General features: G+C 39.3%; 1 protein-coding gene across 1 annotated transcript; it reads left to right on the top strand.

The window, feature by feature from the left end:
* Positions 1 to 1,596: 1,596 nt before the first annotated feature.
* On the top strand, positions 1,597 to 23,743 carry LOC141463651 (interleukin-1 receptor type 1-like). The gene is made up of 10 exons (XM_074146219.1): positions 1,597 to 1,687; positions 2,653 to 2,884; positions 4,935 to 5,124; positions 6,171 to 6,345; positions 7,546 to 7,605; positions 11,521 to 11,641; positions 14,612 to 14,757; positions 16,305 to 16,448; positions 17,506 to 17,670; positions 19,145 to 23,743. The coding sequence occupies exons 1-10, from the start codon at positions 1,597 to 1,599 to the stop codon at positions 19,519 to 19,521; spliced, it is 1,701 nt and encodes a 566-aa protein (XP_074002320.1). The 3' UTR covers positions 19,522 to 23,743.
* Positions 23,744 to 23,963: the final 220 nt, after the last annotated feature.

Consider the following 23,963-nt stretch of genomic DNA (forward strand, 5'->3'; position numbering starts at 1 on the left):
TGTTGTTGTTTTTTTTCTCCTTATTTCTTGAAGGACTTCACGTACATTTTTCCTTTGAGCCCAGGAAGTTTTGTGCTGAAACAGTTTTCCAAACTAAGTATGTAGGCAATGTCATCAGTGAAATTGCCATTCTCTCTGCACATGTGAAGTTTTTGAGCTTATCATTTACTTTGTCCAAATGATGTGTTTTGTAAAATCTTGTTTTCCCCTTCTCCGCTCCCCTTTTCCACTCTTTATAGGTAAACTGAAACTCCAAGAATGATGATCAGCTCCCTGGCAAGTTACAGGAAAACCACATACAAGGCAACTAAATAAAGACTATGGTATGAGTGCTTTGTCAGATAAACCGTCCAAAAGAAGTACATACTTGGAGGCTGTTATATTAAAGTGTTGAACTCTACTCTGTGTGTCCCTTCCTACTACCCCAACACTTCTGCTTATGAAATGCTTCAAAAGAAGGAGCTGGTGTGGCTTATTTGTCACTAAAGTGAACTACGTTGGATATAAAAGTAAGTCAAGGCGATGTGGTTTTTTTTTTCGGGGAATACCATCTATTATTCCAGCCATTTCTAGCTGGCTAGAAGGCAAATATTAACTAGGATCTGTGCAATGAATGTTTTGCAGTGGACAGCTCTGTGGGAAACCAAATTGTGTTAGATTGAAAGGGAGCAGCATGCAAATTGGTCAGGAACCGAGGAAAGCCAAGACAACTAAATGCACACCTTAACCTACAGGGAGCTGTCAGAAGGGAAGGGGTTAAGCGTTTGCCATCTGACAGTAAAAGGCTTAGGAAAGGCTCTGATGATGTCTTGCCAAGAAAAAGGATGTGCACCTGAGAGGGGAGCAGGACTTGGTTAAGATGTAGAGGTTTCATGGAAGCCACTTGCGGGCCATGAGGGCAGTGGGTGTCTGTTCAGTCATGTCTTTGTTAGAGAAAGCTGCAAAGGAGACCTGAGGTGTGAAATGAAACTACAAGTCTTGAACACTTCGTTTTGTGTCTGACCACAGCAATACATATTAGCTGCGGTTTCCACACAAGTTTGACTTTAGGCTCCAATTTAAGTGCCAGATCACACTGGAGTTACAGTGTGCTTGTCCTCCTGCAAAGAACTACAAGTTTATCCGCTCTTAAAAGGGGTGCTGCCTCAACTGTATGAGAGCAGTTCAAAGAATGAAACCTCATACATCTCTGTGGTTGTGTCTCTCATAAACATGTGGAAAGAGGAGTAGCTTAATCAAGCTTGGTTTCTAAATTACACAGTACAGCTTAAATCACTGTATGCTAGCATAACTTGTCTATGCTAGAGGGTTGGGGGTTTTTTTGTCTTTGGCTTAACTATGCTGGCAAAAGAAAATTACACTGTACGCAAGAGTTATTCCAGTAGAAATTTGGACAAATTTCAGTAGAAAGCTGAAAACTGAGCACCCTTCTGTGGAGGCCAACAGTTACTGTAATTGAAATCTTCAAAGGCGGGGGTTAAATTATCAAACCCTTTTTCCCCTCCCCGAGATGACTAATGCTTCTTCTGACTTTTGTTTTTAAGGAGTAATGCAGGGTGCAGAGGGCAGTGTAGCTTGAACACTCTTACCACACTAATGGAAAAAAATTCTTCTTTGCAGCAAAAGATGACATCTACGTTTTTCGTCATTGGTCATCTCATTCTACTGATACCGCTGTTCAGTGCTGGTAAGTTAAATACGTTGGCAAAATTACCATTTTAAAAAAGAAAACCTGCAAGAGACGAATTGTGTGTATTTAGTAGGAAAGAGTTACTGAGAGCAAATATTGGATTTGGGGTTTGTTTTTCCTTCATCATATCGAAGATATACTGAATGCCTCTTTTTGGACTGAAGTTGTGCTGGGGATGAAATGGACAAATTGACATTAATATTTTCAAATCTAGCCACATAAATTTAGGATACTGAAGCTTTGATTAGCCTCTCCCTGATTCCTTTTAAGAAAGTCCAAAGAGATTGGCTTCCTTCACTTAAAATTAGCTGTTGAATGCCTTCTTTAAGAGAGATGCTGTAGCTCTAGTTCTTAAAGCAGTAGGGCTTAATTTCCTTTACAATTAATTAGTAATATTTTTCATGGTAGATCTAATTTTTCAGTGAAGTTTAGGGCTACATAAGTTAATGATGCTTGTCTTGCTGCTCTTGCATAAGCAGTCTAATGTGAGTGTGTCTGAATATCTCCATAGGGACCTACTTGGAAATCTTTAAATTAGGTGATAGGAAGGTGGTGGGACTGCAAAGATTACTGAAGACTTTTTTATTTTGAAATTGAATACATTAGCTTTGTATTTTTACAGTCATTCAGCAAGATTTTTAAAATCGGCTCAGTCATATGTTTTGCAGTTGATAGGAATTCAGTGTTGCAGGTGTCTGCAAACGTTTGGAAGCTTTTAGAATCTGCGTTGTAGTCAAATGGTCTGCCCTGTTTGTGCTAAACTGGTAATGTACTGACTTCTTGCAGCATCTGTCCTTCTTTCTCTTGTATTTTTTTGGCTGATGTTTTAAAAAAATGTTTGCTAGGCTGCATGATTGTTTTAATGGTAAATTGTTACACAAATTTTATTTTTTAATTCTGTGTACTTATAAAAAGTATGCGGATTAAAAGCATTGATAATTTTTTTCTTATTTTTTTCATAGAAGAATGTATTATTTGTAATTACTTTGTGCTTGTTGGAGAACCTACAGCTGTCAGTTGCCCAATAATTACACTGCCAATGCTTCATCCTGATTACAATCTCACATGGTATAAAAATGGTAGTGCTACACCAGTAACCACAGAGAGAGATGCCAGGATCCATCAGCGAGAGGGCTTGCTTTGGTTTATCCCTGCAACACTGGAAGATTCTGGACTTTATGAATGTCATGTAAGGTAAGGAAGGGAGGAGGGGAACAACTGGGTTGCTAACGCTTATGAGTGTGGTAATATATTTGTGGAACTTGAGTGTCCAGAATTTTTGGTGTAGGTAGAGAGCTTAGATCAGTTAAAAGCACTGTTTTGACCATGCTTTTTGTTTCTGCATGCTGCCTTTTTTCCCCTTTTCTTCCACAGGTGTAGCATTGCAAAAGTGGTTCATACAGAAGGCTGTTTATCTTAAAGCATAATATTAACAACGGTCTGTGTGTGTTTTTTGTTTGTTTTGGATGAAATGTAAGGTCACAGGGAAAAGTCTTAACTGCTTCAGTTTTTCCTGTGTTCAAATTGCTGTTTGATACTGACAGATCAGGAGAACATTTTGGTTTCTTCATTGGACATGGTTAAATGGAAGAAGGATCTAAGGGGAGCAAACTCTGCATGTTATGCAGCATCACCACATACAGACTTTCTGGAGAGCTTAGCAATTTTGGGAATCATTTTAGAAATTTACAAATTAAAAGGCAGAAATTAATTCTTATTTTTCATTTTAAAACATTACCAAATATTACTGGTCAAAAATGAGAATGCATGTGAAGAGCAAAACAATGTGCTAGACAGCTTTACAGACAGCAAAAGTAACACATCCCTCAAAAGATCTGAGTGCACAAAGAAGAAAAAAAGAATAGATTCTTTTCACCTCTTCAGTATTTTAAAGCTCTTGCTGTATCTACAGCTCAGATTAGCGCGCTGGACTTCACCACTTCAGGTGGTCAAATCTTACTTATAATGGCTGAAATTCACTGTGTGCTGGATAGGAAATTAATTTTGGGAAAGCACACAGAAATGGTTCTTTTCTTCATGACCTTTCCACAGGACACTGAGAACAGCCAATTCAGGCTTTTTGGGTGACCCAAAATTTGTTTTAGTAGTGTGTAGTTGTGTGTACTGGTGTGCATACGGTACACCAGTTATGCTGAAGGGGTTTGTGTTGTGAATGTGGTAACAGTGATCAGCAAAAACTTCCAGCATAGGCACAAGTTGCAGGCCTTTGCATCTTCCTGCTCCAGAGTCGAAAATGAAGCTAAAATTGGAAGTCAGAAGAAATGTAATCCTTTCAAAGCTACCCAGTTAAATAATTTTAATTTAGTCTTTCTTGCTATGTTTCTAGTTAATCTAGCTATGAGAGATGTTCCTGTGGGCATCTTGCATCCCTGGCTTGCATAATGTCAGCAGCACAAAAAACTTGCTAAAGTTCAGTTGTGTTAACTGTAGGCTAAATTTTATGCATCAATCACTTAAACTTTAATTACAGAGCTTGTCAAGGTGCAGTATATAGAAGTTGAAGCAAGGACTATCAAAGCATGCAAGTTCACTCTTCTGGAAACTTCTCCTTTAGCGTAGCATTGGGAAATGAAGAGTTGAGCAATGAATTAATAGAAAGTATTCCTTTACTTCTGGCATAGGCTTCTGGTTTTTAGTGCAATCTCTTCTCTGCAGAGCTACTGTACCACTGGTTCTTGTTGAGCTCTTGGTGTGAAGTGGTTTCACGTTGATACTGCACCTTGATGTATATGCTATTCAAAAGCTCTGTCTCTCTTCTGCTAAGAGTTACCACCTGTTTTTCTTGGTATGTCCCTCCAAGGAATGCTGAGATGAACCTGTCTTCTCCTTTTCATTTGGCGCTGAAAGTGCTCCAGTGCAGATATGTTTTGGGTTGCCCTGGGCTACTGTGTGTTGGTAAATGTAACGCTGAAAATGGCAAGGCTGGGTTGGTGCTGTGGCCTCCATAGAGCGACAGCTCCGAGCAGTCCTGGCATCCCTGCTGGTGCTCCCAGAGCAGACCCTACTTCTGCTCATGACACAAAATCAGAGCTTATTCCCATCTCTCGATCTGGAACAAGGGGTGAGGAGCTGAGGGTGATGTTTAAGAGCTAGGGGGGCTGTAGCAGGGGTGTTAGAGGCAAGGCTGGTGGGGATGCTGAAGTCCCTCTGTAAGCTTCCTGACTTGCTGGAAACAAGGAACATTATTATTAATGACCTGACTTGTTTGATATTCTAATTACAGGAGGCTTAACCACACTAACCACAAAACTATAAAGTTAACAGTTTTTGAGAACGATAACGGTTTGTGTTTTAACGGAAAAATGAAGTTTGAACAAAAAGTGACAAGCACAAATACTGGAAAGATTATATGCCCTGATCTAGATGTTTTTAAAGATGAAGACAATAATCAGCCTGAAGTACACTGGTATAAGGTATTGTGCATGTGTATACAAAATATTCTATTTAAAATGTCTTACGAAGTAACTGTGAAAAGTAGCTTTTGGAAGGGAAGGTTTATTTTCTCTACAGTTTGTGTAAGGTGTCTGTCTTGCTACACTATTGGGGAGGTGTAAGGAGATACGATGTAAGGAGGCATTTAAAAAAAAAACTATTGTTCATTTTTGGATTGGAAGTTTTTTCAGAGTTAAAACTGTGTGTTTCGGTTTGTTGTTTGTGAAAATCTAGTTTGTCCTTTGATTATTTTATGTAGAAAAGCTTGTATGTTTCCTGAAATACAAGGCTCTGCATAATTATTTCAGTTTCACGGAATATTAGGCCTGTCCTGTCTTTTGATCATGGTGTGGCATTCTTATGCCTCTTGCTCTGTTTCTGTAAAAAGTACTCTGTAGACTGTGCAAGCTTAGAAACATGTGTTTTTCCCATGTTAAGGTAGAATTCTAAAGTGGTTCAACTCTTAATTCTGATGCTGGTATTAAAGTAGTTACTTGTATATGTAAAATAACCTTGGTGCTGCACCTATACATCCTCTGTTGAGATGAAATAATTCTAAGCTGCTTATAGGTCAGGGAAGAGAAGGAAGTTTTTCACTGCGTTTGCATTGCCACAGAAACAGCAATGCACCCATCAGCATGAAGCACTGCTACGGCAGCTCTCGTTCATCTCAGTGAAGTAGGAATGCAGGCATGTATTCTCATAAACTCTGCTACCTGTGTAATGACTATTATTACACCTGAGACAGAAAACTGTCAAGCTATTAAACAAAGGCAGTGAACTAAAACACTGCATTTGAAAACTTCAAGGATTGGCTGCAGTCTTTGCATTCTTAAAAATGCAAACGCAGCAAGATGTCATCAGGCTTCGTGTTAGAGCGTAGCGAAGCTCAGGTAAGAACCCACATTGTGGCTTTCCAAAAAATCAGTATTTGGCAAGCATTTTAATGATTCGTAGAGCTCAGTAACTTATTTAATTATCAGATTATTAGTTCCCTTTAAATCACAGGTACTTTTGATATATTTAGGAGTGTAAGCCTGGATTTCTTGAAGACAAGCGACTTCTTTTGGCAGAGGGTGAAAATGCTGTCTGGATTCACAATGCAAATGTACAAGACAGAGGAAACTACACATGCCGTATGATATACACCTACATGGGAAAACAATATAATGTTTCACGAACCGTGAGTCTAGAGGTTAAAGGTGAGTGCATTGAGGTTATTCTCTTCTCTTTTTGGCTCTGCTGTAAATATTTGTATACAGGCATAAGCTATTTGGCATGTTAATTTTCTGCTCTGTGAAATCAATTGCAAATCTTCTTTAATTAATTCTTTCCTGAATGTAAAATTAGAATACAATAATGCATGTTGCTACCCTTGAGCATTGCTTCTGAGGAAGAATTGTCATGGGGAAATGAGAAATGCAGGGTTAGGAATGAGAATTAGAAGGAAGCAATTGTTACTGGGGTGGAGGGGGTTTTTATTGCTAAAACAAATAATGCACTATTAAATTAAATTATTTAAAAAAAAAAAAAGGAATTTTATTTTTGCTGAGGCCATCACAGCAAAACACCTGCTTGTAGCCCAGTTTGTGAACTTGCTTACAAAGTTCACTATAATGTCAGTTGTTGAGAAAGGAGGTGTGGCCAACTGTGTAAATGCTATAAAATTAATAAATCTTCCTCTGGAAAGGACTGACTTACTGTTTGCACTTGGTTGTGTTTTTTGGCACACAAGACTCAAAACTGGCTGCCATTTTCCCAGTACTGTCATTTATTGCCATGATCATTGTGATTGCTTCTTTGTAGGCAGCATTGATGATGGCCTGACCAGTACCATGACAGTAGTGCTATCAGAAAAGTTGGTTGGAGGTAGTGTCCATCTTTTTAGATTAAATCAAAATTCTGACTTTAGAAAGGTGATAGAAGAACAGTGGGTTGTTAGCAGCTAGTCTATACATCGTGCAGAATGAAACCATTCCAGCTCAGTTTAAGTGTGTGCTTATTTACTCTTAAATAGATTTTCATGTACTATAGGAAGTTGTTGATCCAATCCCTCTTTCTCTTCCTAACCCTTCTTTCTTATGAAGTTAATAGCATTTTTTGGTTTTAGTTTCTGCTTTCATATTACTTTTATATTGACTTCCAGTAAATTTGAGATTTTTTAAAAAAAGTATTTTTAAGGTAAGATAAAGCCTTTTAATTTGAAAGCTAAACCAGAATAATTTGGATAGAGTACAGCAAACCATATGAGAAATTTTCTGTTGTAAATTTGAAACTAGTATTAAGTATGGCACTTCAATAGTACCAAACAATAAAACAAAACCATTGTAAAACTATTCGTTGAATTAAGTTGTGGAACTCCTTTTGCCTGAAGATTTTATTTTTCTCTTTGTTTCTGTTAGAAAGACCGAGGAAACCAGAGTTTATTTATCCAAACAACAACACAATTGAAGTAGAACTTGGTAAGTAATGACTATTTAAGAAATCATTAACATTCAGTAAAACAAGTAAGCTCCTGGTCCTTCTGAAGTAACACGTGAACAGTTCCACTGACTTAGGTAAGACTGGGAGATAGGCACATGGATTGAGGATATCTGGAGGACAGATCACAGAACATGATTTGGCGGGGGGAAAACTGTGTGCCTAAGATTGGAGTCTCTTGACCAGCAGTGTGAGGTGGAACACATTTATTTATTTTTCTTATTATTGCCATCTGTCCTTTTTAATGCTTCTCAGTGTCTATGTCTTGACATATCCTCAGTATCTGTGAAAATACGGTTACATACATGTAACATGTTAGCATAGTTACCAGTTGACTAGTTCAGTAGTTTTTCCTCCTCCTGTATGTTTCCTGTCTCCCTTCCCTCCACAGCCTGGATTTTATTCCTTGTTCTAGGGTGATGAAAGGTTTCAGATACTAATCTTTTGTGAAACAGTGAGCTGCTAGTTGATGGCTATACCAGCAATTGTTTGTCTTAGTAATTTCTTAAATAAGGGATTCTGGATATAAGGAGTAATGTCTTCCTTTGAGGACAGCCAGGCAGTGCAGCAGCCTGCCCAGAGAAGTTGTGCAGTCTCTGTCCTTGAAGGTTTCTGAACCTGACTGTATAAACCTCTGAGCAGCCTGGTCTCACCTCAGAGCTGGCCCTGCTTTGGGCGGGAAATTGGACTAGAGACTTCCCAAAGTGCCTTCCAACCTCAATTATTCTGTGATTCTATGTGCCAAGTATATGGTATGCAAGTCTTTTCATAAGTAAACCTATATGTGTTTAGATTGCAACATATATTGGACAGAGCAGTGTTCTACTGATGTAGTCCAGAAGAACGAGTTTTGGAGCTGCATGTACTGTAATTTTTTTTTCTTGTTTTTCACCAAGTAGAATTGTTTCAAACAAAGTCTCTATTTGATTAAAAAGGGCATTAACTGATTTTGGAGAAGTCTGATTAGCTATTTACTAGAATTTCCTAGTACAGGATCTAAGCTATTCTGTAATATTTTGAGGAAGGATTATTACCAATTTGATCATTAGAGAAGCTCTGTGGAAAGGTTGCGTTGGGGCTCTGGTACCATATGGGAGCTGAAGCCAGAGCATTGGGGATTATTCTTATGTAAATCAAACTGATGGTAGTCTCACATAACAGCTACTTTTGCTTCTGCTTTTTCTTACATTGAGCTTGTGAATACTGTGTGTATTGGGTGTTCTTTTCTCATGTTGAGGCTTTATGCTGCTTTTCACATTATCTCAAACGTTTTCTCTGGCCCAAATTCTAACTTTGAGTATATGGTATTAAGCTGAAGTGAACAGCACTGAAATACTGGTGGGTTTTGTGTTTTTGTTTTAGTTGCAGTTGCTTTGGGGGTTTGGTTTTGGTTTTATTTGATCTTTTTTATTTTTTGACCTCAACAGCTTGTGAAAGATACCTTATTCTGAAGTTGCCAGGTTCTGGTGAGGATTAATAGATTTTGACCAGAATAGTGAATGAGCTTTAATAGCTCGTGTTCCTTGAGAGTCCAGAAGGCTTTATTTTAAACAATGGGAATATTCAGGATCTGATACAAACAGTATTACTTTAAGGACTTAAGTCCTACAGTCTTCAGATGGTTATTTAATTCTGTTGGAAATACCCTGAAATGGCTCAGCAGCCTCTTCTTTCCTGGTAATTACATCTTCTCTGGCTTCATTACAATTACATGCCTGAAAAGCTGTATTTGTGCTCTTCCACTAATAAGGAAATTTGTTCACCAGATCTTAGGTTGAAATAGGCAGGCTTTCCACAGTTGTTTTTTTTTTTTTTTACCTCATACAACCCTAATCTTTATGTGTGGAAACTTTTCCTTTGTAATTGTAACTGTGGAAGAAATGAAGTAATACTACAGTGGGGCTTCTCTGTACTGCATCTTCCACCCATTAAAATACCATGTATATTTCATCCCCAGTTCTGACTGTTAATTAGTTATGACATCCTATTTAATTCAGAAAAATTCTTACCGATGCAGCCTCTACTCAGAAGGAGTCTGATCTGCGTAGGCCCTTAAAGGCTCTTTAATTTACTGAAGATATCCTTTTGAATTTTCTTAATCCTTGGTAGTACTTGCTGAGAAAATGGAGAATTGACCAATTATTACCCCAGAGGCTGCCTGTGACTCTCACCCTGTATTAAGATGTGTTATGGGACTTGTTTAGACTCCTTATTTTAGAATAGCATTTGGTTCATATTTGTTATGGCTTGGACACTGCATTAATTAGAAGTTGCTGATGTGTTATTGGATGCCTTAGACCAGCTAAGATGAACAAACCTTGATTGCCTTACAGACATTAGGAAAGCAGTCACAGGTGAGACTAAAGAAGACACAAAGCCTATTGTGGCTACTGAAGAAACCTACAAAGTGGGTTTATTGTGGCTATTGAGCAACTACAAATGATTCCCTACTACGGGGGGGAATCACTTCAAAGGAAGTTGGTGAAGATTTTTTGTGGGGGTTTTTGTTTTTGTTTTTTTAAAGACACTGCCATTCAAAAGTAATATTCTCTGTCCAGTACTTTAATGGAATGCTGGGGGGAAAAAAATTATCATTTCTCTTATTAAATGCCTGGCTGTGGGGCAGAACCTGGAAACACTTGTATGCTTTTTGAATGAGAAATGGCAGGAGGTTAGGTAGAAACTTAGTACATTCACAAATTTATGGAAATGGAGGGCATGGAACACTTGAGGGGTTTTCTTCCTTTTGAAGAGCTGTGCTATGCACTAAACCACATCTTTAGAAAAATTCAGTATTGTGCTGGAAGGACATGAAGGAAGACGTTGGGGAGAATCTGTGATTTCTATGTGAACTCTTGTTCAAGTAACTGCTTTGCATGTGAGCTGAAGGCTTATTCCATACTTTTGATAGACTATCCCTTGTTGGAAGCGTCTAGATCTAATGTGGTTCTAGGAAATGAAACACTGAGATCTTTACATAGGTGAACTGAAAGCCCACCTTCTCCTAACAAATCAAGACTTCTGTGGATAAAATACAGAAGGAGGGGACTCCCAAGAAAGCTGCTTACCTTCCTGTAAATGGAGCTCTCTGAGGTACATTGGCAATAAATAGATTCTGCAACTTGGCTTGCTTTCTTAATACTGAGACATTCTGTAAGATCTGGACTCTTGATGGCAGAGGAGCTGAGTGACAGGTGAGCTTGCTCTGGGAGCAGATTGTGAGAGTATTCAGAAACCATCCCAGTGGACAGAGTTGGCCAAAAGACTCTGGTCTGGAGCAAAGATATCATTGGTCACTAAGAACGGGATTCAGCTCCAGGGTGTAGTTGTCTACACGTGGGTATCTGCATGTGAGATAGGGTGCTTAGTTCTTGCTGTTGTCAACAAGGGCTCGATTCAGTTGCCTGCACATAGATGTCTAGTGCTGTTTTGGGTGGTCTCTAGCAGTACAGGTTTCCTGAGGATCTGGAGTCCTATCTGCCAGCTCCATACAGACGCCTTGGATGCTGGAGAGCATCTTGGATGTCATCATATTGTGTACATGCAACTGATTTGAGCCCTGGAGATCTTTCAGTGGACTCAGTGGAGTCTGGAGAGCCATTCAGTTGATTCACTTTAATGTGAGTGGACTTCAGCACAGCTGAACTCTGTTACTAGCTTAGACATCTAGCTTACATGTAGATGTGAAAATCTAGACACCTACATTTAGGGTGGAATTTATATACAGATCAGAGACACCTGAGTGTGGGTTACAAATGGATGAGTTTTAAGGATTCTGCTTTTTATAAGGTAAGTGGGTTTTTCGATATTGCTCCTTTTCCCAGCTAATCCCTAATCACTTGATCCTGCTTCTGTTACAAGACCTTGAATTGCCATATTTAAATGTTTTTTTGTAGGCTCTCATGTAGTTATGGAATGTAATATATCAAGTGGCATAAATGGCTTGATTCCATTCTGGCAAGTTAATGATGAGGATGTTGATAGCTTTGATAGCACCTACATGGAACAGTTTTATGAGTAAGTATCCTTATACACTGAATTGTAAGTGCATTTGTAGGTGAAGTAATCTGCAGTAATTTGCGGTGGTTTCATCATAAAGTTAACTACTAGTCAAGTGTCAGTGGACACTGAAAGACTGATTAGAAGTCTGCGTCAAGTAAATTATATTCTTATTGTTTGGTTTTAAAAAAAACCCCAAACAATTTATTATAAATACTGATGTATCTGATGCAAATGTAATGAAGCAATCATATGTAGGTTTTTATAATGCTGTTGAGAAACATAATTTTGTAAGGTTTATTTATGCATTTGTTCTTATGCAATCCTTTTTGCAAATAGATTAAAGCCTGCCAACTGTCATTAATATGGGAAGGATAGATTGTTCCAAAACCAAAGAATCATCCAACTTATTTTTATTTGTGAAGTTGGTTGTTTTCTAAGTACAGACATGGCTGCTAATCCTGAAGAACACAAAGCAGAAGCTCTTGTTGCAGAACATTTAGGTTGGTTTTTTTGGGTTTGGTTTTTTTTTTTTTTTTATGTTCAGGAAGATTAAACACAGATTAAGCTGATAATACCAGCAATTCTTTCAAGAGAGCAGGACCTTTGTTACCCAGTGACTGGTCTGTGCTATAGCAGAGTGTGGATGTACTGTTTGCTTTCTCATTGTGTTAATTGCTGCTGTTAAATATAACCCTTAAAACGTAGTGCAAAGAAGAAAGAAAGAAAAAAATCTCAGCTGATCACACTCATGCAGAAGCATTGCTGTCCCCACCAAGTGCCATCATCAGTGCAAAATATGGCTAGAGAGTTAGGTTGCAGACTGCTTTTTAAAAGATCTTTTCCATTCTTCTGTATCTGGCCTCCAGAAGAAATCTTAGTTCTACTTTGTCTCCAAGTTTCTTTAGAGGGAATTATTACTTTCATTATAGATCCATATACTTAGTTGTTTGCTGTAAATATTAGGGCCCCAGCTTATGGTCTCTAAGGCACAACTAAATCCATTATTCTTTAGGGCATGAAGTTTCTGAGCTTCACCAGTTAAGACACATGTGCAACTCTGTGTATTTATGATTAAAGTTTTAACAACTGCAGCTTCTTCCAAAACCAACTCGGTGCTGTTATTAAACACATCTTCCTGTGAAGCATTTAATATATTTAACTCAAAGCAATTCTCTGGTAAGATTTTTTTTGTTTGCTTGGAAATGATCTCTGTTTCTAATCACTACGCTGCCTGATAATTTTCCCATGCCAGAGATGGAGTTGTGCAAAATACATCCTGTGCAAGTTCTGATTAGGATTAATAGTTCAAAGCAAGTTATCAGAGAAATGAATCTAATTGAAATAATAGTGTTTTATTAAAAAAAAAAATAGTAGCAATTTCTCAGCAATTAAATTTGTGGAGCATTTGCTAGTAGCAAACCACACTGTAGGCCTGGCCAACATTATGAACCTGAGGCTTACACTGGGGAGGTAACCTTTTCCTCTGCTGGGAGGAAAGTTGAAACTGGTGTGAACAAATCTGAACATGTTGCAAAATGTATTGGCATCCCATGACAGAAGTTGCTGGCAATTATTCTTGTAATAGAAACTGGTTCTTCAGGATGTTCTGCAAAATGAGTTTTCCTCCTTAGGTACATAAGGTGACGTCACTTTGGTATACAGCATAGAATGCCAGTTTGTAGATACTTTCCTACTGCGGTCCCCCCCACCTCATACTTCTAAATCTACCTTAAGGCAGGATGGTATTTAGCAGGATAGCGCGTTATATCTCCAAGCTTCTTGTGGCAGTAGATATCAGACATAAAGGCAGTATCACCATGTTTCTTGTCATTTGACAGCAGGGTCACCCAGGTTTTGTGAATTTTGTTTGTCATTATTTCCCAAGTTCATTGGCGCTGTTGGCTATAGACAATGTGGGCTTGGGGAGTCTGCTAGTATGCTTAGAAGGGTCTCTGCTTCATCAGTGTAAAGAATCCTGGATGCTTTTATTACTAGTTATTACTGGTTTGAATAGTCTTTCATTCACAGAATCATTTAGGTTGGAAGGGACCTCTTGGGATTGTCTAGTCCAACCCCCCTGCTCAGGCAGGGTCAGATAGAGCAGGTTGCTCAGGGCTGTGTCCAGTTGGGTTTTGAATATCTCCACAGGTGGAGACTTCACAACTTCTCCAGTGTTTGACCACCCTGACAGTAAAAAAGTGTTCAGATGGAATTTCAGATGGGAAGGTGTTTCAGTTTGTGCTCATTGCCTCTTGTCCTGTCAGTGGGCACTACTGAAAGGAGCCTGGCTCCCTCATCTCCACTCCCTCCCTCAGGTATTTACACACATTGATAAGATCCACTCCCTGCCCCCAAGCCTTCTCTTCTCCCGGCTGAACAGTCCCTGCTCTCTCCCATGACAGATGCTCCACTCCCTTAATCATTTTCACAGTCCTGCACTGGGTTTATTCCAGTAAATCCCTACATCTCTTGTACTGGGTAGCCCAGAACTGGCCCCACTACTCCAGGTATGAACTCACCAGTGCTGAGTAGAGGAGAAGGATCATCTCCCTCCACCTGTTGGCAGCACTCTTAAGGCAGTTGAGGATGCCTGGGGACTTGTTATTCCTCCTCGGGTGCAGGATTTGAATTTTGCTTTGAACTCCCTGAGGGTCCTGTCAGCCCGTTTCTCCAGCCTGTCAAGGTTCCTTGGGATGGTAGCATAACCCTCTGGTGTATCAGCCATCCCTTTGCTAGGGGTGCACTCTGCCCCACCAAGCAAAAAAACCCCAACAACCCAATGTATATGGAAGATGCCAAGTGAGCTCTGGTCATGAAGCCGTTTGTTACGGGGGTGATATTTACTGTTCTTCGCTGGCTTCTTAGGTATATAGAGGTAAAAAATGCATGTTCTTGTATTTGTGGGTAGATTACTCTATCCTGTATTCAGCACTGATATTTCAGTTTCTCTACAGAAATTTCCTTTTTACCCTTTTTTAATGATAGAGAGAGGATGCCTCATGGACTTGCTGTATCTGGAACAAAATTTAACATTTCAAAAGTGAAAGCAAAGGATTATGCTCATAAGTTTTTCTGTCACTTCATATATGGTACTCAACAATTTACAGCCTATATCAAACTGGAACGCCCAGGTAAGAGATCTCAGCTTGATAAAGTGGTTATGCTTACTTCTCAGTTTGACAACGCCCTACTTAGAGATAAAACTGCATGACGTACCATTGAGCAAAGTGGGCAATGCAGCTCAATACCTTTTCTTTTGTGAGTTTTTTTTTGTTGTATTCTTAGCAAAATTAAAGAAAGTAACAGTTTGAATGAGAGAAGACAATGAATGAGACCTCAGTGGAATACTGTGCTTCATTCTACACACTTGTACTTAAAGAAGCATGTGGATCAGAGGAGATTGTGTGTCTAGAACAGCAGTGAAACTGGCCAATTCTCTAGAAGAGCTGGGGGAAAGACATAACAAAGTGTGGTACAGACTGCCAAGAGGACATGAATATATATGTGGACCTGGTTTCCCTATCCTTCAGTAGTAGATAATGGGCTCAGATTGCCAGGAGAAAGGAAAAAAAAATAATAAAAAAATACCTGTTTATATAGTAGGAGAAACTCTAACAATGATGATAGTGAAGGAATTGAATAGATTGCTTGGAAAGGTTATGGACTTTCCATTACTGACGCATGTGCTGTGTTGTCATCTCATAGATAGGCTCATGCATGTTCATTGGGAGTATCCTGCCAGTTACTGGAGACCCCGGTCTTGTGCTCAGAGACAAGGATGAGTTTGACCTGTTGCTGGCTAGCATGAAATTTTCTTTTTGGTAGATGAACTTGAAGATAAAGTGGGCTTTACAAACTCAAATGCAAGGCTGAAGAAATGTATTGCTTTCATTTAAAACCAGATACATGGAAAAGCAAATCACCAGATATTCTAAATGCCCTTTTGGTTTTTTTTAATGTAGCTGCAGTAGAGTCTCTGGTCTATTGAGCCTTGTATTGAGCTGATTTTTGTCAACTGTGAGCCAATCCTCTGACAAATCTAATTCTCAAACTTAAGTTTAATTGGCCACATTGTAAACAAATAATTGACTGAAAGTGGATCTGAGCTCTAGCTTGTTACATAACTACAAGGTCTACATAAAGATTGTCTGGGTAGGATTTAACCTCAGAAAACCTTTAATATGCATGAATGGAAAAATGCAGTTTGTAGAGAGTGATTGTTTTAAGGACAAAAAATCTAGTAAGGACAACAAATTAGTAGGTTCAATGACAAATGTTCGAAGAGGCTAGAGACAACGGAAAACTGGTTGGTCCTGGGAGAACAGCACGATCAAGAAATCACCTCCCCACCTCCAACTTTTTTGCTGACTGATAATTTTGTACAAGAATTCTCACTGTACTGCTGCAGTGGGATATATGTCAATATTTTGGTGTTTCAGCTGAAGAGTAGCCTCATTTGTCACATTGCTACGGTATCTTTTCTCTGAAAGATAAAAGTAGGCTTGCCAAATAACAGTATTTGCAGAAAGCATACATGAAGAACTTTCAGTCCTATTAATTCTTTTTTTTAAAAAAAATATTTTAATGACAATTTTGGAGATCTCTTTGGTCTTTCTCTGGTTCTAGGTTGTAACAGTGTTTTGTTTGTTTTCTCCCTTCTTATTTCACTCTGCTGCAGCTCGTAACATTCAGGGTTACTTAATTGGAGGAGGAATTTCTTTGGTATTTTTACTATTTTTTACTCTCTTCATCTACAAGATCTTCAAAATTGATATTGTGCTTTGGTATCGGGACTCCTGCCATCCTTTCCTGGGTAAAAAAGGTAATGTTTGTGTAAACAGTGCTGTATGGTGTAATGAGCCTCCATCTTCCCTTGCAAAGCAATGAGCTAACTTCAGGGAGTGTGATTGGTCTTCCTTGGGATTTTTGAAAGGATAACGTGTTTTTAGGATGTTTAGAATTAGTTCAGATAACAATAGCATCTACAGGGGAAAAAAAAACCAGCAACTTTCCAGGAATTCAGTATTATCATTCCTTTCCCTGAAGACCCACTTCAGTGGTTTGAATGCTGTTCTGACAGCAGTTGTTCAGACTTCTTTTAATTACTGTTTTTACAGAAAGCCGCAATACAGTGGAATTGTTGGGTGTTTTTTATTTTCCATAGATGAACCGGGAAAAATTTCATTTTGTTTTCAATTTGAAGGCACTTCCGATTATTTTACTCTGTAAATTTCTGGCATTCAGAAAAATGTTGATGGGATGCTGACTATGAGAGTATGGGTCATTTCCGAAGTATGGTACATGGCTAGAGAAACAGAAAATATCTTCTAGAGGTATTGAGGTTCTGTTAGATATCTTTAAAGTCTTTTAAATTTGTTCTTTCTAAAAATTTGTTCCAAAAAATCTAATACAATTCAGACCTTGAAATTTGCCAAATACTTTGTTTTTGTTTTCATGTCTATGTGGTTGCTGTGTTTTGAAACTCTAGGTTATAAAAATGACCAATGAGTTATATGGCAGCTGGAATTTTAAGTACTCAGTTGTACTACTGGAACCACTATTTTCCGGATAATTCAGTGATACAATTTTTTTTTTTTATTTAGAGTTCAAAAAAGAATATTCAAACCTACCTAATTTTTGCAGGTCTCTTGCCTATTCAGATCCGGCATACTGAATTCTAGAAGGCCTGATTCTACAAATATTTCAGGCTTAGTACACATGCTTAGATAATAGCAAGATAAGGACCTAAAACAATGATTCAAGTGGGGAAAAAACAGACTTTAGAGATTTTTTTTTTGTTTATTTGTTTGTTTGCTTGCTTGCTTGCTTTTGTATCTTTAGAATCCATTTTTATATTACTCCTGTTGCTCCCTTTTTAGTTTCAGATGGGAAGATCTATGATGCTTATGTGCTGTATCCAAAGAACAGAGAGAGCTGTTTGTATTCATCAAATATATTTGCACTGAAGATACTGCCAGAGGTCTTAGAAAGACAGTGTGGATATAACCTCTTCATATTTGGGAGAGATGATTTACCAGGAGAAGGTAAGCTGTCTGAAGACAAATTACACTTGAGTTTTCTCATTGGCAGCTGCAAATACTAGTCAGAAACAGGCAATCAATCAGATGTGATTCTAAGTATCTCCCACCATTGAATGAGCTATGATTTTCTTATTCTTTTTGGAGAATGAGAAATAGAGCTCTGTGTGCTCCCATGAAGTCTGTTTATCTTGGCCTTTCCCTTGTCGTTATTTAGCTTTTCCAAGTTTTTTCAATGTCTGGCTAGCCTAGACATCTGGAGATGGAAGGATGCTGAGGGAAAGAGGAATTGTGAATGATGCCTAATGGCAGGAAACATGAGAAAGTAGGTCTCGTGAGTGGTGTGAAAAGAGCCTGTTGCTTTGAGGTGCAATTTGACAAGATGTCCTCTCTACTGTTTCATTTTTGTTTTCTCTGAGAATTGCTGTCAAACCAGCAGGATGCAATACAGGGTATAGTGGATGCTTAGACAGTGCAGATGGGGAAAAAAAAGAATACAAAGCAACAGTAAGTTATCAGGAATGACCAGCTGTATCAAAAACTACTTGTCCCTAGTAAATGTCTTACAAAGCATTGCCCTCCGTGCAAAGCTTTAAAATTCTTCTGGAGATTTCCTCTGTGTGCAAATGTGCATCAAATTTAAATTTCTAGCATTTGACACTGAAAATTGCAAAGTCTGTCCCACTGACTGCTTATGTGATGTGAAATAATGAAAATCTTCAGAATCCTTCCTGATCTTATGACTTTAAAAAGATAATATTCAATAAATTTGCAGAGTAGGCTTTTGTTTTAAAAATAATTGGGTGTGAACAAACCTACATGAGTTGGTTTGTGGATCACTTTTACACATATGAAGGCTTTTGGTAGTGGTTTGGGAAGGAAGCGTTCCCCAAGCAGTAGAATCTAAAGTGCTGCTTTATCTTACCAGCTTGAAAAAATGCAATAGTCTGTTCTCAAGGGTTAACCCATATGGGTTTTGTATGGTATTTACGATATTTTGCTGAGTTAGAATGAATTGCCTGGAATGGCATTGAAGGGAGTACTTTCTCTTCCACTTACATGTAACAAAAAACAGTTAAGCATATGAGAACAAGCCATTTAAGGAAAAAGATCATAGTTTTATCTAGGTGTATGGTTTTGGAACTTGTTTTTTTGCAATACCTCAATGATGGTAATAAAATGGCATTAGTGAGATAAGTAGTAGATAGTTGGTAACTCTTCCCTGTTTATGCAGAACAAGAATATAGACATGCAGTCTGATGCAGGTGGTGGATCAACAACACATGTGGGTTGTGTTGTATTGGCCAAATCTCTCCTTGTTGGCTAACCCAGTGTAACTGCTTGCATGCTCTTATGCTATCCCTATTTGTGAGGCAAACTGCGTTGTCTCAGATATCAAACAGGGAATGAACCAGCTGCAACGTGTTGGTAACAAAAAGTAGAAACATACAGCCTTAATTTTGCACCTTTTTCTCTACAGCTGTGATCAGCGTTGCTGATGAAAAAATCCGTCAAAGTAGAAGAGTGATAATTGTTTTAGTACCGGAACCCTCCTGTTACAGTGTTCTAGAAGATGTGTCTGAAAAGCATCTAGCCATGTATAATGCTCTTATCCAAGATGGCATTAAAGTAATTCTCATTGAACTTGAAAAAATACAAGATTATGCAACCATGCCAGAATCCATCAAATATATTAAGCAAAAGCATGGGGCTATCCGATGGAAAGGGGACGTCTCGGAAAGGTCTCACTCAGCACATACTAGATTCTGGAAGAAAGTACGCTACCACATGCCATCCAGAAAAAAGGGATTTTCATCACGACTGCATTTGTTACCAAGAAGCTTTAATTCTGCCTAAATAACAAAAGAAAAATGACACTTAATGACTAATTCATTTCACATAGTTGGTGATGGATTGATTGAAGGTCACATATATCTGTTTTGTGCAGACAATCTTATCCAGATTTTCTGGATTGAAGGTACTACAACTTCATCTACAGATGTGAATAATTTTTTCTTCTGGCCAGATCAACAGAACGCCTTGAAATGTCGTCAGTAGCACAGTGATGACATGGAAACCACGTTGGAAGTACACGAGGCCTTTTCTAGGAATTGCACTGTGATTTGGTGGAATTCTTCTGATATTAAAAATAGAAGGAGAAAAAAACTATCAAAAAAACAGAAAACTTTTTTTTTTTGATTGAAGGTTGGAGATGAAGGGAAATATATTAATTATAATTGTGATAGTATGTAATGGGCATGGTTGATGCCAGTAAATGTTTTTGTTTCGTTTTTTAAAAAGAAATTTGCAGACCGGCTCCATGCTTGACCAATCTTATAGCCTTCTATGACATTATAACTGGATGGCTGGATGAGGGGAGAGCAGCAGATGTCATCTACCTTGACTTCAGCAAGGCTTTTGACACTCTCCCATAACATCCTCATTAGAAAATTAAGGAAGTGTGGGCTAGGTGAGGGGGAAGTGAGGTGGATTGAGAGCTGGCTGTGTGACAGAACTCAGAGGGTTGTAATTAATGGAGCAGGGTCAAGCTGGAGGCCTGTAACCGGCGGTGTCCCCCAGGGGTCAATACTCGGCCCAGTCCTGTTCAACATATTTATCAATGACCTGGATGAGGGGACAGAGTGTATCCTCAGCAAGTTTGCTGATGATACCAAACTGGGAGGGCTGGCCGACACTCCAGAGGGCTGTGCCCCCATCCAGCGTGACCTGAACAGGCTGGAGAGATGGGCAGAGAAGAACCTAATGAGGTTCAACAAGGGCAAATGTAGGGTCCTGCACCTGGGGAGGAAGAACCCCAGCCACCAATATAGGTTAGGAATGGATCTTCTGGAAAGCACTACTGAGGAGAAGGATCCGGGGGTCCTGGTGGATAGCAAACTATCCATGAGGCAGCAATGTGCCCTTGTTGCCAAGAGGGCCAATGGGATCCTGGGCTGCATAGGGAAGAGTATGGCCAGTAGGTCGAGGGAGGTCATTCTCCCCCTCTATTCTGCACTGGTGAGGCCACAACTGGAATATTGTGTCCAGTTCTGGGCTCCCCAGTTCAAGAGAGACAGGGAACTACTGGACAGAGTCCAACGTAGGGCAACTAAGATGATTAAGAGATTGGAGCATCTCCCTTACAAGGAAAGGCTGTGAGAGCTGGGGCTCTTTAGCATGGAGAAGAGAAGGCTGAGGGGAGACCTTATCTATGTTCACAAGTACCTAAAGAGCGGGTTGAAGGATGATGGAGCTGGACTCTTTTCAGTGGTTTCCAGTGAAAGGATGAGGGGCAACGGGCACAAGCTGGAACATAGGAAGTTCCATTTAAATATGAGGAAAAACTTCTTTACGGTGAGGGTGACAGAGCACTGGAACAGGCTGCCCAGGGAGGTCGTGGAGTCCCCTCTTCTGGAGATTTTCAAGACCCGCCTTGATGCAGTCCTGAGTAACGCACTCTAGGCAATCCTGCTTTAGCAGGGGAGTTGGACTAGATGATCTCTAGAGGTCCCTTCCAACTGTGAAAATTCCGTGATTCCGTGAAATTACACAAAACTTCTTTGTTACAAGTTTATTTGCTTTGTTCAGTTTGCTGAAAGATAAATCCCTCTGTTACTATATCAGTATGTTATCGTCCAAAAGACAAAGTGAGAGACAATCTCAGCCTCCCAAAAGTGCTGTTGAACCTGACAAAGCATAAATATTTTTCCCTGATCTTTTTTACATTTTAAAGAACTGTACCATTTTTAGTCACTTTTTCCATGCAGACATTGTAAAAGTACCATTGTAATGCTGTACTGAGTCAAAAAATTAATCTCCAGAGGATATTTTTTTTTTCCAGTTAAGTGGCTTAATATATCTGTTCTTGTTTTACCCAAGTGGAACAATTAGCTAATGACACATATTCTCTCATGGGGAGTATAGAATCATTGGCTTCATCTGCCTTACCTTAAGGACCAGATCAAGGGGCTTCAGGGCACCCACTTCTTGTGGGCTGCTGATGCTGAAGGAGAGCAGGTTTTCCCTCCTGTTCCCAGCCAAGGTTCTGACTGTAGCATTTGTCAGCTCTGAAAGCTGGAGCTGGCCGAACAGGCTAATGTGGCAGAAATCTTTCATTTCCTTGGGGTAGTTTTCTCCCAGATTAGTGAGTTTATATGGTTCCCAGAGGATTCAGAGTGCAATGGGAGAAGAAAAGGTATAGTGGGACCATGCATTTTGGCTCCAAATGTGTTTTGAAAATAAGAGCTAAAATAGCTGGTACTGCTTAAAGAGAGAGAGAGAGATGCTCTTTGTTACCCCCTGCAACTTCTTGCTTTTCTCCTTTCCCTCTGCCCTGATGATGTAAGGAATCTCAGGTGACTGTATACTAAATTTGGCTGGGGCTGGATAAATTGAGGCTGGAGTCACAGCTTCTAAACAGCCATTCAGGAAAGGAAGTTGTTAAAACTTACTGTGCGTGTTGAATCCTTTCTATTTATTTTTATTTTTTTTATTTGTTAACAATATTATATATGCCACAATTGTTAACTCTGACTTGTGTGTAGCCAGTGTTGTAGTTTGTAATGATCAGTTCTTTTTTCACCGGGGGGAATTGATTTGGTTGATTTTTAAAAAAAAATCAAATCTGTTTCGTGCCATGTTTATAGCTATGAATATCATAGGAGCAAGAGGTGTGAGAGGCAAATTGCTTCAGGATTTGACTGTTACTGCCTTTAACTGCTGCTTGCAGCTCTGAATGCTTGTGTGTGTCCTATCAGCTTCTCTCTTGCAGCACCTTTTGCTCTCCTCCCATTCAAACTCCAGCCTGTCTTTTCCCATCAGCTCCCTTATATTGGAACAAGCAACTTACTCGTGTCAAGCTCCCTCACTTTCCAAGCTGTCCTTGAAGGCTGTTGCTAATGCAGTATTAGGCAGAAATTTTCCCTTTGAGTTGGAGCTTTGGTTATCTCCACTTGTTCATCTGAAAAAAACCTCATGTTCTGCATCCTTCAGAATTCATCTACTCATTTTGACACTGCAGTGTTGGCTTTTTCTTTCGTGGCTGAAGCGTTTATCTTCTTATGCCTCCACCCTCGACCAAACAAAACTGATAGTGTGAAGTGCCATCTGACAGAAGACCTGCCCGGTCAATGTGGGATGGCATGACCCTCATGTTCTGCCTGATAAGTGGCAAAACCAATGGAAATAGGTTCCTCTCCCACCTGAAGTGCTTTGCTTACCTTGGTGTGTGCTGGAAACTTGAAACTCTGCTTCTGAGAGATAGTGCCTTCTGAGCTTTGTGAGTTGAATGTGTGTTTGGCCAAAATGGAGTAAGAATCTCTTCATGTCAGGGTAAGAAGGAAAAAAGTGCATTTGAAGCACCAGACTATTTCAAACTGTCATGGTACTGGAATGTTTTACTGGTGAATGTCATGTATGTATAGACCAATGCACATGCTTATATTCTGTTCTCATTCTGTGTTTTGCTCATGTCAGAAGTGTCAAGGAAGGATCAGTTCTGGCCATTAAGTGCCAGCTGTTCCACACAGTCTGCTTTTAAATACAGTGTCTTTTCAGTGACAGCCTGTTGTAGGGTAAAAGACCCTTGAGATCCATCTGAAGTTACTGAGATCCATCTGAGCAAGGTTAATTGTTCACATCGACAGAAGAATTTAGTAGGACAGAAGCTGTATGGTTTGGTCACAGAACTCTTCTGTAAGAAGATCCCCATATCAAATGTGAAGACTAAACACTGGAAGTATGGTATTTGTACTCTGAGGACTCGGGTATGATACTGACTTTGTGCTTCCACCTTGACAGCTCGTAGTATGCAGGCCAGCCAACAGAGTTCCAGCGACCTCGGACCTCCTGAATTATTTTTGCTGACTGGAATAGATTGAATGAAAAACTGCTACTTGTTATCTCTACCTTTAGGCATAGGAAAGTTTACTGAGCCAAAATACTGTGTTGTAAAAAATATTTGTTCCTTTTGATTATATTTATACAAATGATGCCAAAGTTTTCATGTGTGTTATGTAAAGACACTTTGAAGAAATGTCCATTTTTTAATTCAATAAAGGCACTACATTTTTTTTTTTCCTCTTACAGCACTGCTGTTTTTTTTCCACTCATTCCTCCAAGAAGCAGCAATCTTGACTTGAAGTGTCTTAAATAAGACACTTCATATATCAAGTCTTCATTCAGGTCGCTGAATGTGTGTGAGGAAAGGGTCTTATTAACCATTGTTAATCCCATCTTGGCACAACATTAGCACTGTCCACCTCACCCTGCCTGGGCAAACGGGAGCTGAGAGCTTGACT

Source organism: Numenius arquata, chromosome 1, assembly GCF_964106895.1.
Source record: "Numenius arquata chromosome 1, bNumArq3.hap1.1, whole genome shotgun sequence".
In the NCBI taxonomy this organism is placed as follows: domain Eukaryota; kingdom Metazoa; phylum Chordata; class Aves; order Charadriiformes; family Scolopacidae; genus Numenius; species Numenius arquata.

Bases quoted from the DNA above. Each gene is read 5' to 3' on its own strand.
- LOC141463651 (XM_074146219.1), top strand. From the start codon at position 1,597: ATGGAAAAAAATTCTTCTTTGCAGCAAAAGATGACATCTACGTTTTTC. The intron at 7,606-11,520 runs GTAAGTAATGAC...GTTTTTTTGTAG, and splicing joins CACAATTGAAGTAGAACTTG to GCTCTCATGTAGTTATGGAA. The intron at 17,671-19,144 runs GTAAGCTGTCTG...TTTTCTCTACAG, and splicing joins AGATGATTTACCAGGAGAAG to CTGTGATCAGCGTTGCTGAT.